Source organism: Sarcophilus harrisii, chromosome 4, assembly GCF_902635505.1.
Source record: "Sarcophilus harrisii chromosome 4, mSarHar1.11, whole genome shotgun sequence".
NCBI classification, from domain to species: domain Eukaryota; kingdom Metazoa; phylum Chordata; class Mammalia; order Dasyuromorphia; family Dasyuridae; genus Sarcophilus; species Sarcophilus harrisii.
Genome location: NC_045429.1, coordinates 459,027,418 through 459,045,628, shown reverse-complemented (window position 1 = coordinate 459,045,628; position 18,211 = coordinate 459,027,418). Strand labels below are relative to the sequence as shown.

Sequence of the window (18,211 nt, the reverse complement as noted above, 5' to 3'; positions counted from 1 at the left end):
CCACCATGCTCACTAATTTTTATATATCTTTCCTGAAATAATGATCTATTGATATTCATATACTTTTTAAGGACCTCAACAACTCTGCGGGATAAACATTATTGGGACTTCTACTCAAGTTTAGGGAGCTTGGTACACTGTTGTGTATAGATATGACTCCTGATGAGTCAAGAACATGCAGAGCATGACAATTCAGACTGGATTTAGGAACTTTTTGGGGTAGTCCTAGAAATTCTTTAAAGATGTATATGGACAGAGAAGCTTCCAACATTTAGGGGGAGTTGCTTATTCAACATGTCCTTGATTTCCAGCTTTTCCCATAGAGACTACAGAGAATGTTCTCTAAAATGAGATTTTAAATGGACTGAGATAGATTTTGTTACTCGATGAAGAGCTCAGTCTCTTGTGTTTAAAAAAATATTTTTTTATCTGCATAAGTTCCCTGACTTCTGTTTATTGTTTTTGTTATTGTTATTGCATAAATGTGTTTACTTGCTCATCACTATTTGTGATGATATTTTGTGTAACTAGAATTGGCGAGGAGAGGCCAATCTGGTGAGTGTAAGCTAAGGGCTACACACTAAGAGTACTCAGAGAAGGGGCTTTGATTCTGAACCTATTAGTCTTTGGAATCATGTGAGAGAGCAGGGAGATTTACTTTTAGCCCAATACTCCTCTTGGAAAGTACAAGATAAATCTCCCAGGTTTGGTGACAGTATTCCTTTGGTTTGCATGCCTTCCCCCTGCTCCCTGCCATGTATCATGTATGAACTAACTCTTGGCTTTCCTCTTCTCTGAACAGGTAAGTTAGACCTCAGATCATAGTTATTCAGGCAGGCCACCTGAGAGCTACAACTATACATTTAGACAACCTGTATGGACACACATAGAAGTGAGGAAACTGAAGCAATTGCAGTAATTCTCTTAGGGTCAAGTGGCTGGTAAGTGTTTGAGACAAGATTTCAACTCAAATCTCCCTGACTCCAGGTCCAGCACTCTATCCATTCTACTAGCTTGCTACCTCACTGAGGTGTTCAGGAGTCCAATGGATGAGAAAACTATGTAATTTGCCTGAGGCCATTTAATTAAGCTGTAACTTGCACTGTTGCCTTCCCAGAGTTGTCATGAATCTCAAAAGATTTTTGCGACCATAAAGAGGGGTGCCAACATCGATCACTATTCTGGTCACTATATTGATCACCACATGATGGTTATAGAGATGAAGTGTTTTGGTTCTCCCTCCGTCCTCCCCTCCTTCCCTCTCCCCTTCCTTCCTTTCTTCCTTTCTCCCTTTTTTTCCTTTCCTTCCTTCCTTTCCTTCCTTTCCTTCCTTCCTTCCTTCCTTCCTTCCTTCCTTCCTTCCTTCCTTCCTTCCTTCCTTCCTTCCTTCCTTCCTTCCTTCCTTCCTTCCTTCCTTCCTTCCTTCCTTCCCTCTTTTCTCCCATCACTATCAGGCCTTTCCTATGTGTCAGATCATGGATACACCAAGAAAAAGGTTCCTGTTCACCTGCACCACATTCTGCAGGTTTTAGGGGCAAACCTTCCATGATCACTAGCTGAACGTGTCATCATCCCAAGCAAACTGCCTGATGCCACAGCATCAAGGAAGACAATCCTGTGGCCCCACTGTTTGTTCCTCAGGAGCCCTGAGCTGCCTTCTCACAGCTGCCTCCTTGTGCTCAATTCTTAGCTGGGGCATCTATATGGAAGCCAGAACTCATCTCCGAAGAGCTCTTGGTTGCCTGCTCCTTATTTCTCACCTGGAGTCATAATCATCTGATTAAACCCATCCTCATTAAGTGCTTGGCAAGAGATTGAGATGTCACAGCGAGGATCCAGCATCACAGGCCCAGGGAACTGATTCATGGTCATTAAATGGAGGTGTTATTTTTTCTTTCTTTTCTTTTCTTTTCTTTCTTTCTTTCTTTCTTTCTTTCTTTCTTTCTTTCTTTCTTTCTTTCTTTCTTTCTTTCTTTCTTTCTTTCTTTCTTTCTTTCTTTCTTTCTTTCTTTCTTTCTTCCTTCCTTCCTTCCTTCCTTCCTTCCTTCCTTCCTTCCTTCCTTCCTTCCTTCCTTATTTTCTTTTCTTTCATTTTTTAAAGAGAATAATACTGAGAGCTGGAAAGGACTTTATAGAGACTGTCTAATCCAATCTCTTTATTTAACAGAGTAAACAGAAGTTTACATGATATTGGGGTGATACACACTGATTCTGGAGCCAGAGAACTGGATTCAATATTCTGTCTCTGCTGTTAACTAGCTGGGAGACCTTGGATAATGCAATTCTCTTCTCTGAGCCTCAGTTTCCTCAACTATAAACTGAGGGGCTTGGTAGATGATTTCTGAAATCTCTTCCTTTTGGGATCTCTGATGACGTGAGCCATGGTTCTTTGACTAGGGAAGGCTACTGATTTGCCAGGAACATAAAAGGAATAAGATATATAACCAGGATTCCAAATTCCAGGCCAGGTTCTCTGGCTCTAAAGACAGCACTATAATAATGAGAGAGAGAGAGACAGAGACAGATACAGAGAGGCAGAGAGAGACACACACAGAGAAGCAGAGAGACAGAGAGACAGAAACAGAGACAGACAGAGACAGAGAAGAAGAAGGAGGAGGAGAAAGAAGAGGAGGAAACCCAGATAGAGGGAGGGAGACAGAAAGAAACAGACCACAGAGATAGAGAGAGAGCATATATGGTGAATGGTCCCTCTGAGGCTCTCTATTCCTGAACAATCCCAACTCTCTGGGTCACTAGCAGCATCTAAAAACCAAGAGTTGTTCCACGTCCCCCCTTTCCCATTACTGAAACAAAGTTGGGCCCATCATGCTGCCAAGTGAGCATCAAGTCCCACCTCAAAAAGATGAGGGCTCTATGACCCTGGCACCCCTGCCTGGCAGAGCAGCTGTGAGTCCAGTGATGTGGGATATGAATAAATGAGTTGGTTTGAGGTGAATGTCCCTGGCCCAAAGAGATCTTGCCTACACCCCCTCACCTTAGTGGTGTGCAAGTAGAGGCCAGGAAGGTGCTGAAGGCATCAGTGCCAGGACATCCTGCTGCCCTTGCCTTCTGTCACATCACCACCATACTGCATGGTCTTACCCTCTCAGAGTTAACTTCTCCTACCCCAGGGGAATCAATATCTCATTTAACTCTGCCCAAATTTCTCCCTGCTGGGCCTGAAACAGAAAAGCATTATCAAGATGCTTTTGACCAGATAATTAACTCTTTTCAAAACATGGATCCAGGCTCATGAATTATATTTTCCCCTGTTTTGGTGACAGAAAAAGAAAACTTAAGGGATCTTCACTGCAATGTTCAGGAAGGAAAATAATTCTCCCCCTTGTTGGTTTTATTATTCCCTGTGTTCTTAAAAAGGGAGAGAAGGCGGGAATAAGCACTTATGGCCTTTGAGCCATCTGTGTGGTTCCGCCTTGCAGGTGAGACCCTTTGAGCCATCTCTGTGATTCCCCTTTGTAGGTGAGACCTTGCTTGAACTCCCCGGTTACTACTAACTCTCCAAATGAATCTTCCTTCATATTATTTTGCACATATTCTGGCTTTATTTTTGCACCCATTATCTCCACCCAGAGACCATAAACTTCATTCAATTAGGGAAAAATTCACTTTCATCTTTGGATCTCGGCATTCAGAAGAGTACCGACCCTATCGGAGGACTTTAATCTCTCGTTGTTAATTAAGTTGAATTATGCCAGATGTAGACCCCAAAGAGAGAGGAAGGCAGAGTGAATGGAGACTCCTCTCACCCCCTCTAGCTAATTACTGTGGCTGTCCAAAGGTCATCGAGGAAAACTCTAACTAATAGGCCAAGGTGGGCATTCCTGGCACCCAAAGTGAAAAATGAGAGACTGGATTTTATTGAAACTTAAAAAAAAACTTTTTTTTATTTTTAAAAAGCAACAAATCTCTTCAAACGGCACCTAGATTAAAGTCCCAATATCCTTTTTGCGTGATGAATTCTTGTGAATTCTGAATGGCTCAGTGGTCTGAAGGAACCCTAGATTTATCCATCTATCTATCTATATTTTTTTTATCCCAGGCAATCATAGACGGGAAGGTTTTTAAAGTCCTGCCCCGTGGCGAATGGCCTACTCAATGGTCCTATAGAAAAAGGCAGCACACAGGTGTGCAGACCATTGTTATCAGGAGTGAGAAAAAATAAAATCTCTCTAGATGTAGGTCAGTGACCCCCCCTTCCCTATTGTCAGGAAAGAAATTAAGGATGACCTAAAATCTACTACTTAAAAAAGGTGCCAGGGAAAGGAGTCCTTCCTAATCAAAGGGGTAATGTTTATGCTACTGAATGCCTGACCTTCTCAGCATAGAACTTTCCCTGAAGTCTTTTAAGTTGAAAAGTTCTGGTTGAAACCTCAAGCCGGGCCGACACATCTGTTAATTTTTCATCCTTCGAGGAAGTTGCTTAAGTTATTGTACAGGTGCCAAGTGGGCTGTGCAGTTGAGTGCCTATTGGCTGGTAGCTGTGATAATTGCCAGGGTTCAAGGCCTCCAGGCTGGTATGAGGCATCTGGCTGGCTGGAAGTCTACCCGGTGAGATGAGGATGGGAGTGGGGAGGGTTCCTCTTCTAAAATGGAGAACAGAGCCCGTCCCCTTCCTGAGCACTGCCTCCTGACCTCTCTCTCAGAAGCCCCAATATGGAGAGGATGGAACAAAGGGCCTGTGGGAACTTCAGCCTGCTTGTTGGAGGCCGATCGCTCAGTTCAGGGGCTGGAACCTGGCGTGGGGGAGTTAAAACTAGAAGCAGTTCCTCAGGACTAGAGCAGTTTGGCCCAGTGTTTCTTTTATGGATGAGCGCCTTAGCAGGAGAGGTTCTGAGTCATGGGCGTCAAGAAACAGTCCCTGCCCACGTGCAAACAGAGCTGACTCTGCTGACTGAAGCCTCCCTGAAGGAAGACAGCACTCAGGCTTCTGCTTGGGGGTGGTCCTGGGCAGCTATTCCCAACTGCACGTGTCCGTGGATGGCCGGAAGTGGGAAATGGAAAACTGAGGGGTTTGGGACAAGGATAATGCAAAGCCAAAAGGTGGCAATGAGTCAAATGCGCTGCATCCATTGTGTCCTCTGCCCTCGACTGGGGAGGAATCGCAGTGGCCTAGTTAGAAAGTGCATCTGAAGACCTAAAAGAACATTGAACCAAAAAGCCAGGTTTCCTGGACTGGGGCTGGTGCTTCCAGTAAGAGCCTCCAAAGCAATTTGCAGGCATTTGCAATTGAAATCAGGGCTCCCCACAAGGAAGAAGGCCAGGCACTGCTCCCCCCCCTCCCCTGCCCTCTGCTAATTGCACAACAATAATGGAAGTGTTAACTGGCACTGATGACAGAGATTTCCACTTACACACAGCCTCATTTGATCCCTGTGAGGCAGACAGGGAAGGGATTATTATCCTTGTTTTGTATTGGGGGAAACTGAGGCTCAGGGAGATCTAAATAGCTGAGATTTCAGCCCTGGTCTTCAGCCTGCCAAATTCTGCCACACTACCTTGGACATGCTGAGGCTAAAGGGGCAGGGTTACTTGGTTGGTCAAGGAGTACTTAATTTTTATTTTATTTTATTTTATTACACCACAGACTCTTTAAGGGGCAGCAGTTGCGTGAAGTCTTCTCAAAATAAGATTTTTAAATGCATAGGATTATAAAGGAAGCCCAATTACTGAAACACAATTAACTAAAATATTTTACAAAACCAAATTCGTGGACTCTCTAAAATCTATCCAGATCCCCAGAAGTTAAGAACTATTACTCTGAAGTATTCTGAGTCCCCAGTCATCTGGGTACTGCTTAAGAGTCTAATCTCAGTCTACACAGTGGAGATAGAAATGTTTCCTACTGTCTCCCACAGAGTAGTAAGGAACAATGAGGGGTTTGGACTGGATCTGGAGAGTTTAACCTAAGGATTCCTCTTTAGAATCATGTTTTTAATTGCATGAAATGAACTTCTTTGGACGACAGAGGAAACCACATTTGATGAAATGCAAGAATAATTAGAAAAAATAGGCTTCTGGCCCCCAAATGAAGAAGTCTTCAATGAGATGCCTTCTAAGATTCCTTTCATGTCTAAATTCAGGAACTGATGGTAACTTTTTGGTTATGATAAGTAACCAAATTGTTGAAAAGTTAAAGGACTGTGATCTGTCTTGGTAGAGAAAGGATCTGCTTGGACAAAATTGATCTCGGAATACTGGCAGTTGGGATCAGAAAATAGTGCTGATTGACTTTTCTTAACTGCCTGGTGGGAAAACCAGAATTACCTGCTGTCCGGCCTTCCTTAATCATGCCTTCTATGCCTTCTACAACACTCCTATGAATTGCCAATTTCACTGAGGGAGCACCATTTGCTACTCACAGCCCAGCCAGCCATGTCTGCCCATCATGAGCATCCCTTGGTCTGGGTTTTTGCATAGATTCACCACAAGGATGGCTGAGGAAGGACTGTCTTTTATCTTTCTTTGTATTCCCAGAATTTAGCACAGTGCCTGGCAAATTATAGATGCTTAATCGTTTGTCTGTTGACTGATAAGCAAGGTTCTCTCCCTTCCTGTTATGTCCTGGAAACCTTCTTCCAGGTCTCCTGACTTTTTGAAGATATCAGTGGAACACAGGAGCTGGCCTTCATTTCTCCCTTGTTCCTGATCCGTGACCAGAACTACCTTCTTTTTTCCCTATTTGCAGATTGCTTTGATGACAATCTTGATCCAGTTTTCCCTGTAGAATTCCCTCTTTGTGACATCTGATAGTCTGTGCACACTCATTATATACCACTTTATTGTTCCAATAGTTTTCTGTGATTCTTACTCTTTGATCATTTGGAAGAATATTAGTACTAAAAACATAGCTATTTGGTTAGGGAGAAAGAAGGTGAGAGGAGTAGTAAAAAATTGACTTGGTTTCCCAAAGGCAATCTAGCTCTTTCTCTACTGCCCATCCAGCTCTGAGCTTACTTATTTGTAGAATCTGTGAAAGACATATCTCTATCAATCTCTCTCGTCTCCTATCAACACATATATATTATCCAAAATGGATGAGTTCTGTGTTGTCCATCCAGTAAGATATTATAGTCTGGGAATAAATATTTTTCATCTACTTGGTTTTCCTGTGTGGATAGTTAAGCCAAATTCTTTAAAGTGTGAATTTCATTTGGGAAGCTTTGCATTATTCTAGGATTTGATGCAATCAGCAAAATGTCATCTCTAAACAGGGGCACTCAGAGGACCTCACCATACCTCTTCAGCTCCAACTTGCTGGAGACTAAAACTAATTTTTTTCCCTAGAAAATATGTTCATTATTTGAGAATTTTGAATTATCTTCTATAACATTAAACACAACATTTTCCTATTTTGCCATGGCTATTGTCAGGTCCAGACCTATTCAGATAGTCAATCTATCTAGGCAGTCAGGGTTACGTCACACAGCTAAGAAATATCTGAACCTGACTTTGAACTGAGGTCCTCCTAACTCCAAGGTCGGTGCTCTATCCACTGAGCCATGTGGCTGCCCCAAGTTTTAGCCTTTCCAAAGGGTTTGAACACAAATTCACTTGAAGGGCTTTGAGTCTTTGTCATGTGAGATTCTATTGAAAGAATGGAGTTTGTTTAGTTTGTAGAGGAGAAGGTTAATAGTGGGGGAGGGAGATGGCATATAATTATCTGACAGTCGGTAAGTCATTATTAAGGGCTTGTTATGTGTCAGGCCCTAATTGCAATGTTAAAGAATGGGTCCCATGTTGAAGAGGGATGAGTTGTGCTCTGCTTGACCCCAGTAGGCAGAACAATAAACCGTGCTTTTGGTGGAAATTACAAGGAGGCCAATCTAGACTTGATAGCAGGAGAACCTTCTTGAAATCTGAATTGTGTCCAGGTGAAAGGGTCTGCCTTGACAGGGGATGAATCTCCTCTCAAGAAAGAAGGATCCTTTATCTCCCATGAAACATCAATTGTGAGGATGCCATAATGTGTGAACATAAGGAGATCAGTCAAACTCCACGGATTCATTAACCCCAATACTGTGTCAAGTGCAAGACATACCAAGGGAAAAAAATCTGAAGTGGCCCCAATCCCCTCTGAATTCCCTTGCTTACTACTACTCTCCCCCTCCTTTGTAAGTAGCTTTTAATCTGCTCTCTTTTTACTTCTCTTCATTTCTTACCTCATATTGTACTTTTTTGGGAGGGGAAGGAATTGTACTGTTTTTGCAGGGTGTGTGTGTGTGTGTGTGTGTGTGTGTGTGTGTGTGTGTGTAATCTCCCAAGCAGGATGTAAATTCCTTGGGAGGCAGTGAGGTAGAATGGGAAGACTATTAGACTGGGATTCAGAGAACTTGGTTCTCATATAAGTCATATAACTCTTCTCACCTATAAAAATTCAAGAATTAAACCAGTTGGCTCAAAGTGCCCTTCCTAAACCAAATGCCCTTTAAATCAGATAATCAAGGGGGCAGTATACTAGTGGGGGCTCATGAGCCATAATACTAGAGACATTGTCTCCTGAAGGTAGAAGGAACTGCCTCCTGGGGATTCTACCCATTAGTCAAGTGATTTATTGGCACATAGTAGGAAATTTCTATTACTGTGAGGATCAAATGAGACAATACATGTAAAGTCTTTTGCAAACCTGAAAAGACTTTAGAATGTTAGTTATGATGATTCTGTCACCCCCTACTCAGTAAGCTTCCATGGTTTCCTAACATACCTAATAGTAAATATGAACTTCTCTGTTAGACGATGAGAGCCCTTGGCAATCTGGCTCCAGCCATACTGTGTCCAAGTCCCCTCCAGGTAGTCCAGAGTCTGTTTAGAATGTTCCTCTAACTCTTGCTTACCTACGACGGTCTATTTCCAGCCTTTGCCTGAGTAATCACTCCTCCATCTCCCACTTCTAGCCCCATCACTTTGGAACCACTGTTTTCTTTAAGACCCAGATCCAGTCACTTTCTCTTTTTCTGATTTTCTGATTTTCTCTCTCTCCTTCCTCTCACTCTCCTCTCTCTTCTGTTTCTGTCCCTGTTTCTCTCTCTTTCTCTCCTCTCAACTTAGGCACACATATATAGTATCTATCTATCTGTCTGTCTGTCTGCCTGTCTATATCCATAAATAAAATCTAAATATATGTGTGCCCATGCACATATACATGATTTCTCTCCTGATAAGAGGGTAGGCTCCTTGAGAGCAGGGATTGATTCATTTTAATCTCCACGTCCCTAGCATAGTGCTTGGTACACAGCAGACGCTTAATGAATGCTGATTGACTCTATCACGCCCTGTTCATCTCTTTTGTTTGCTCCTAATGGCAAATTCTGGGAGAGATTAGGGAGACCAAAAAGCCATTACCTCAAGGGTGAAGACAATAACATTTCAACATGAAAATTGCTAGGAACTAAATGACACAATTTATGAAGCTTTATGCAAATGATAAGCCATCATTTGCAAAGGCTCCTGGGAACCTCAGCTCTGTTAAAGTACCTGTCTGGGGCCCAGCATCAAGCTTCCTTAGAGTCCAGTCCGAGGGTTTTTCATAGTGTTACATTGCTCAGAGGAGGGAGCCCAAGTTGCTTGGAGTCCTCCTAAGGAGGAGTTGGTGCCCCTGGGTCTCTCCCACCATAGACAGCAGAAGTTGGTCTGCGCATTGTTGGGAGGGGGACTCAGATTTCGGCTGAAGCCCCAGCCCCAACAAGCTCACTATCTCTCTCACACTGTGACAATTAGGATGCATAAAATTATCATTAAAATCCCTAATTTTTAAGCCTCCAACCCTTGTCAGTGGCCTTTTAGCATTATTCAAACACGGGTTTATTTAGGCCTCTGATCACGCAGCTCATTACCTCAGTTTGGTGTCTCTTGCTCTCTCTCTTGTAATCAAGCTCTAATTAGACTCAGCCAGAAGCAAAGGGGGGATGTTGCTTGGCCAGGGGTAGGTGAGTGCCGGGCCCCTGGCAGGTTGATTGACAGGACTGGGGGAGCAAGCCTCAGGAGGGTCATAATTTGTCTGGCATGAGAAGATCACCCGCTCTGGGCCAAAGCCTGGTTCGGATGGGGTGATGCTCTGCTGGGAGCCTTTCCTAAGGCCAGATCCTCACGTGGGAGTAACTGAGTTTAGCCCTAACAGCTGAATACTAAGTCAGCCTTAAGAAGCCAGGGCTCCTTTTAGAAGTGAAGAAGCTAGAGCTTCTGGTGGGGTTGGGAAGGTATGGTGGGGATGGGGGCTCTTGCTGCCGCCTCCTTACCCGAGAGTGTCTGGGGAGGTGCACAGGTGCAGCGGAGTCAGGCCCTCCTCGCTCGGCAGGTCGGGGTTAGCTCGGTGCTCCAGGAGCAGCTCTGCGCAGGCCGTGTGACCTCCTCGGCAGGCTTCGTGCAGGGCACTCTGCCCACCTGGAGCTGCGTTAACATCAGCGTCCCAGCGGAGCAGGTGGCGCACACAGTCCGTGTGGCCATGGCTGGCCGTGATGCACAGAGGGTTGGTGAGCTCTCTCTTATACTCCAGGGACCAGAGACCTGGGGGTGGGCAAGGAAGGGGAGAGACGGGTCAACCCATCCATCAGCCCCCAAGCACTTTACAGTCACATCCTATGCAAGCCCTGTGAAAAGTGCTGAAAGACAAAGCTCCTGGCTCGCCCGGAGTTCCACTCTGTCATTGTGCTCAAGGTGTGCTAGACATCGGCTATGGCACAGTCCTAGCTCCCCAGGAGGCTACTTTCTATCAAGGGAGACAACTTGAAGCCAATCGATCAATTAGCATGTTAAGTGTCTATGCTTATTTATTAAATTTGTCCTGCTCCGTGCTAAGAGCTGGGACACAGAGAGTCAAAAGTTTCTGCCCTCTGGAAGCTTACAATCTAACAGAGGTGACAATAAGCAAAGAGATATAGACAAACAAATTATAGGCAGGATAAATAGGAAATTATCATGAGAGGGAATTACACTGGAATTAAGAACAGTTCAGAAAAGCTTCCTGGAGAAGGTGGGATTTAAGTTGGGACTTGAAGCCAGGAAGCAGAGATGAGCATTTCAGACTCTGGGAAGAGCCAGAGAAAGTGCTCAGAGCCGAGAGATAGAGGGCCTCTTTTGAGGAGCAGTCAAGAGCCCCTGTTCCTTGATCAAAGAGGTCATGGGGGACTAGGATGTAAATAGACTGGAGGGAGCTGGGTAATGAAGGATTTGAATTCCAAGCAGAGCATTTTGTATTTAATCTTGAAGGTGGTGGGCAGCCAATCAGATTTATTGAGTAGGGGATGCTGTGGTCAGATCTGTTACTTTAGGAAAATCCGCTTTGGTGGCTGAATGGAGAATGGACTGGAGTAGGGAAAGACTCGAGGCAGGAAGAACCCCCTTCCCTAACAAGCAGCTTCTGCAATAGTTGAAGCACGAGGTGCTGTATCAGGGTGCAGGGTGGGGGTGGTATCAGAGCAGAGAAGGGGGTGTATTTAAGAGATGTTGCCAAGGTGAAAATGACAAGCCTGGGTGCCATATTGGATATGAGAGTGAGAGATAGTGAGAGATGGAGACAGGAATTCTAGGGCGACTCCTAGGGCTGTAACCAGAGGGACTGGGAGGATGGTCTTGTCTTCTACAGTAACAGGGAGATTTGGAAGTGGGGAGGGTTCGATTTTGGATATGATGAGTCAGGATTAGAAAGATTTTCAGTTCTAGATGACTAACAAAGATTTGGAGATGCAAGACTGGAGGTCAGCGGAGATAGATTTGAGAATCATAAGACAGAGGAGAGAATAAGTCTGTGGGAGCTAATGAAATAAATAGTATGTAGAGAGAAATGAAGAGAGTTCAGGACAGGATCCTGAGGGACAGGATCCTGGATGAAGGTCCAGCAAAGGAGACTCAGAAGGAGTGGTCACATATGGAGGAGGAGAACTTGGGGGAGGGAAGAGTTGTGTTACAAAATCCTAGAGAGAAGAGTGTGTGAAGGAGAGTGATTCACGGTGTCAGAGGCTGCATAGAGGTCAAGGATGAGCACCGAGAAAAGACCATTATATTTGACAATTAAGAAATCATTGGATTTAGACTTTTTAAAAACATAGTTGATGTGAGTTTGTTTGCTTGAACACACACATATATGTTTATATATATATATATGTATTTGTAATGGGCTTTGTTTTTCTTTCTTTCTCAAAGAGCCAATACCATATCTTAAATAAATGCTTTTTATGTACTATACACTGTGCTAAATGTTAGGAAAACAGAGACAAAAATCCTCCCTGGCCTTCAAAGGAACTATATTCTAGACAGGTATGTATTTTTATATACACACACACACATACAGAGAGAGAGAGAGAGAGAGAGAGAGAGAGGAAAAGAGTGGGAAGGAGAGTGATGGAGAGGGGAGAGGTGGAGGATGAAAGAGAGGGAGGGAAGAGGGAGAAGGAGAAAAGGAGGGAGAGAAAGAAGGAAAGAGAGGGTGGAGAGGGAAAGGGAGAGGGAGGAAGAGAGAGGGAGGAAAGGAGAGAGAGAAGAAGAGGGAGGAGAGGGAAAGGCAGAGATACAGGGACAGGGAGAAAGAAGAGGAGAATGGAAAGGGAGGAGAGGGGAGAGGGAGAGGGAAGAAGGGAAAAGGAAGAGGAAGAGAAGAGAGGGGGAATTATCAGATCTATTTATCCAATCCTATTTTTTCTCCTAATTTTCACTCTCTCTTTTCTCCAACTCCCTACTGGACATTTTGAACTGGATGTTTTCCAGACACTTTAAACTCCCCAAGTCCCAAACTGAGCTCATTGTCTTTCCCCCAAACCTTTCCCTCTTCTAAACTTCCCTATTCCTTTCAAGGATACTATCCTCTTCCTCAGCACCTAACACGGGTGTCACCTTCAATGGCTCATTTCCCCCCACCCTCAGATCCAACAGTTGCTGAGCTCTGCCATTTTTACTTTATGCCATCTCTTGTCCACACCCCTTTCTCTCATTGTTCTCATCCTGGGCTAGGCCATGCTGTGATGATGGCTGAGTCTGGTGGTCAGTTTCCCTGCATCAAACATCTCCCCACTCCAGTCCATTCTCCATTCAGGCATCAAATTAATCTTCTTAAAGCACAGGTCTTACCTGGGCTTGGAAGAATGACTATTTCATTCATTTGCATTCAGAGGAGTGACCATGACAGTTTTTTTATCCAATCAACTCCAGTGGCTCTACTACAGACAAATAGGCACAGAGAAATAGAGACAGAGACAGGTGCACCAAGAAACACTGAGAGAGGGAGATTCAGAGACAGAGACAGAGGAACACAGAGACAGAAAAAGAGGCACAGAGATAGAGAGACACAGATAGCACGAGGAACATGTTGGGACAGATGTACATTCAGAGACAGAGACAGAGGAACACAGAGACAGACATAGAGAGAAAGAGAGAGAAACAAAGACAGAGACAGAGGAACACAGAGACAGACACAGAGAGAAAGAGAGAGAAACAAAGACAGAGACAGAAATAGAGGCACAGAGATAGAGAGACACAGATAGCACGAGGAACATGTCGGGACAGATGTACATTCAGAGACAGAGACAGAGGAACACAGAGACAGACATAGAGAGAAGTGGAGAGAAACAAAGACAGAGACAGAAATAGAGGCACAAAGATAGAGAGACACAGATAGCACAAGGAACTTGTCGGGACAGATGTACATTCAGAGACAGAGAGACACAGGGATGGAGCCACAGTGCCTCAGTTCCAAGGCTGTGACCTCGACAGCAGAGAAGAAAGCCAATTGGAGATTCAAGAGTCCTGGCTTTTGGGAGCTAAGCAGAAGAAAAGAGAGGAGAAGATCCAGGGAGCCTGGAGAAATTACCTGCTCAGCAGAGATGCAGCTAGAGGGGAATAGTGGGAGGATTTAATGAGAAGAGATATCAGAGCCCTGCAGGAACAGCTGCATGACTAGTTATGGCCTATATACAGGACTCTTCTCTCTGATACCAGGTCCCCATGTGGAAGACCATCATCCCGGTTATGGGGCAGATGTTTTGTAGTGACTGCAATTGCTTAGACCACATTAATAAATGCTTTTTCTTTGGACTGATTGTGTCTAGTGTCTGACTGTTAAAGTAGGTTTACTGGTGGGGCCTTGGGAGCAATAGTTTTACAGATATGGCCCGGCAGAATAGCCTTGAGTCCCGGAGGTAGTTGAACTCAAACTGTTGCCTGTGAGTGCTGAGTCAAGGAAGTACATTCAGAAGTGGGTCTACATAAATAAATAAAATATATGTACACAGTAATTCCGGTGGTACTGGAGAAAAACGGCCACAATGCAAAATCAGGGAGCCGTTCAGTAATGTGCTTGCCATCCTTGTGCCTCCCTCACCCCTGGCCAATTAGAGTGAGAGTTGAGATGAAGGGGCTTAAAGAAATGTACATCAAAATACATTTGAAAACCCCCAACCCTTACCCCTCCATGTCCACTGAAACAGCAGGAAGAAGAGAACCAAACACAAAACAACTGGCCGACATTATCAGGTTTGTTCTAGGAAGGGCTGGAGAACAAGCTTTAGTCTTCCTGAAAATCTCTGAGTTGGAGGAAAAAAAAACCAACTTTGAAGTGTTGCTCCACATTCCACACAATTCGGGTTTGTTGCTTCGAGCTCTTTAGGGTTTTGTGTGTGTGTGTAGAGGGTTGTTCTTTCTTAAGGAATAAAATGGAGCAGGGGCTATGTACTTTACTTTCTGAAAACTTTGGTGCTTTCAAAAGCCCTGTTGAAGGTTGTTAGCTGCATCGAGCAATGGTCTAAGTAGGGGGGGAGCCAGTCCCTGGTGAATACACATCAAGGGGCAGGAATTCACGCGGTAGGCATGCCGGCTCCTAATGATGGCAGAATCGATCGCATGGCTGTAATGAGCTGCAAAGGGGACCCTTTTCACAGGCCAACTCCTTCCCCAGAGCCCATGCTGAGAAGTTTTGAAAGACCACTCCTTAATTACCTACCACCGTGTAAGACAGATTCCTAACCTGGCAAGCTTTGGAGCCCTGCCACCTTGAGGATGCTGTACACATGGCTCTGGGAAGGAGAGGTTAGTTAGGTGCTAAAGATAGGATGACCATGGCAGGGCCCAGGAGAATGGGAATAGGAGATACCTGAGCGGGAAGCTCATTGGTCCTTAGGAAGATGGGGAACTGGGTCTAGAGTAAAAGCTTGGATTTGTGCAGAAATTTGGAGACGAGGGGAATTCTGTTATTTACTACCCATGGAACTTTGGGCAAATTGTTTAGTCTCGCTGGACTTTCGTTGTCTATTATATTAAAAGGTCTTGGAGTTGAATTAGATTATCTTCGAGGTACTCCCCTGAGCTATATTTATGATTTCAAGTTCCACAATAAAGATGAAAGTTCCACTGTCTTTCAGACCACATCAATCCCTGGCACATAGTAGGTGCCCCCAAAGTTCTTATTGATTGATCTGGGTAGGCTGGTGAGACTACTTGAGCCCCTGTCTAAGATGAAGCTAAATGGGAGGAAATTTTCCTGACAATCATTGGTATTCCCAGCTTCCTTCAAGACTCAGCTCCAATTCCAACTTTGGGAGAAAGTCTTTCCTTGTCCCCTCTAACTTCCAGCATACTCCCTTATCTATTCCACAGAGAGTGTATGTGTAGCCAGTTATTGTCACATTGCCTCTTCCAACAGAATGTTAGCAACTTGAGATTGGGGTCATGTGTTTGTCCTAGGAGGTGGAAGTTTCAAAGAGGCAGATTTAGGAATAATGTCAGGAAAAATTCATAACAATGAGAGCTGTCTCATAGTGTAATGGACTTCCTCAAGAGGCAGTAGGTTTCTCTTCCTTAGAGATCTTCAATCAGAGAGTGAATGACTATTCCCAGAATATATTGTAGCAGAGTTTTTTTTGGGGGGGGGGTTATGGGATGGACTAGACACCACAAAGACCCCTTCTAAATCTGACATTTTGTCATTATTTTATTAAGTACTTGGTCTTGGACCAGAGTTACATAAAATAAGAAAACATGGATTGCTTCAATCTCAATGGTGAAGGGGGCACTCCCATTGATGAGCTAGTTCATCATTGAAGTCTGGAAATAAGCATATATTGTATGCTTGAGTTCAAGCCATTAATAAGGTAATTTGAGCCCTCGTTCCCTCAAAAATTTATCCAGTTTTAGTTTCCAGGACCTAGGTACAGTCCACTGGTGCCTCTGTGGCCACTCGTTACCCTCTCAATCAGAGGCTTATATCCCAGTGTTACATGAACAGCTTATGCTATTGAATCTGCTGTTATTGAATCTGTTGTTGTCTCTGGGATTTCTTCATATGGAGGCAAAGTGGAGAGTGATGAGCTTTCCAGTGGCCATTCCATTTCATTCATTTATCATTTCAATTCAATTCAAAAATCATTCATTAGGAGGTAATACGATAGGATGCAGTATTTGAAAGAGTGCTATATTTGAAATAGGAGAATCTAATTCATCCTGGCTCTGCCCCTACCTACGTGTGTGACCTTGATGAAATTATTGAATATATCCAGGCTTTATTTTCCATATCTGTAAAGTGATGGAAATGGACAAATGAATCCTAAACCTCTAAATAAATGATCCTGAGAACCCAAGGTATGTGTTATGTACCAGAAACTAGAGATAAAGACAGTCATGCAATCTCTGCCATGGGGGAGTTTATATTCTACTGGGATTGGGAAAAAATGGATATAAATAATACAAGGTACTTTCAAGAAAGAGGAAGTACGGACAATGGAGGGAGGGGAAGGCAGGCCTTATGTGGGAGGGGGACAAGGGCTGTGCTTGAAGGATGCCAGGGATTCTGTGAGGTTGAGGTGATGAGGGAGTACATTTCAGGCTTGGAGGGGTCAGCTGGAGCAAAAATTCAGAAGGCTTCATCTAGGGGAAACAGCTAAGAGGTTACCCAAATGCACTGACAATGTAGTTTCGAAAATGACTGGTTTCCATTGTCTTTCTCTCTACTCCTTCTACCAGGTTTTTCCCTAAGCTTTCAGCAGCTCCATGCAGAGGGTTAGCAGCATATCGCCCCCCTTTCTCTCTCTCTCTCTCTCTCTCTTTCTCTCTCTCTCTCTCTCTCTCTCTCTCTCTCTCTCTCTCTCTCTCTCTCTCTCTCTCTCTTTCTCTCTCTCTCTCTCTCTGTGTGTGTGTGTGTGTGTGTAGCTTGAGGAGATCGATCTTTCTGGATATCTCTTTTTTGAGACTGAATAGCTCTTCCTGAGGTCTTGATCTGGGAGTTGCCACTGCTGGAATGGGGGGAGCCTATTACATTTGCATTACATAGGCTGGCAGCCATGGGAACTATTCCTGGGGGAGCTGAGCCTCTTAAAAGGAGACTTCTTTCTTTTCCCATCCCTCTTAGCATTTTGATTAGATATAGCAGATTTATCCATCTCTAAATCTTAGGGTGCCCTAAACAATGCTTGTATTTCTTTGAGGAGGGACAATTCCTGTACCCATTTCACAAATTTCCCTTTTCTATATGTTCACTTTGTATTGCTCACACAAGTCTATTTCTAAAGGGCCCCTCTCATTTCCTGTCTTCTTTCAGTAGGTCCATAGCTATTGCCTCAACAACACACTTTTGCGAGCATACTTGAAGGCAGGTGAGGCGCTTTACTGATGCCATTGTCTCACTTCATCCTTATAGCAACTCTGAGGACACCAGTGCTACAAGGTTATAGTCTCCCCATATAGATAAGAAAACTGAGGTTCCAGGCAGAATGCCTTGGGCAGGATTATTTTGTAATTAAGTGCCAGAGGAAGGACCAGAACTTAGGCCGCTTCCAAACTCCGTGTTCTTTCCACCGTGTCTATACCTGTGCTGTGGATATCCACATCAGGCAAGTACCACAGGTGGGATTTGAACCCAAGATTTCCTTGACTTCATTCAGATCCAGTATCTTAGTTAACTGCCTTAGTATGACAACACTTAGTACATCACCTGTCAATTAATAGGTGCTTAATAAATACTTGTTCACTCTAATTTTACATGGAAATATATACCTCTAGACCTAATTTGGATTTGCGAAATGACTTTGTTCCTAATAACAAAACTCTACAAGTTTTGTCTCATTTAATGCTCCCAGGAAAGTAGATATTATTATCCCCCTTTTATGAAAGAGAAGATTGAGGCTAAAAGACAGTTTGTAACAGTATTGAAAGTTAACACTCTATCCACTGGGCTGTCCAGCTGCCTATATCATTCAGTCAGTCAATTGTTTATGAA

General features: G+C 43.9%; 1 protein-coding gene across 2 annotated transcripts in view; it reads right to left on the bottom strand.

Annotated features, from left to right (window-relative positions):
* Positions 1-18,211, bottom strand: part of ASB18 (ankyrin repeat and SOCS box containing 18) — a 65,530-nt gene that overhangs the window by 28,736 nt on the left and 18,583 nt on the right. For both annotated transcript variants that reach the window (XM_031968252.1, XM_023503806.2), the window contains one exon: positions 10,254-10,521. In XM_031968252.1, coding sequence (XP_031824112.1) covers positions 10,254-10,521 — 268 coding nt within the window. The remainder of the gene's footprint in view (positions 1-10,253; positions 10,522-18,211) is intronic.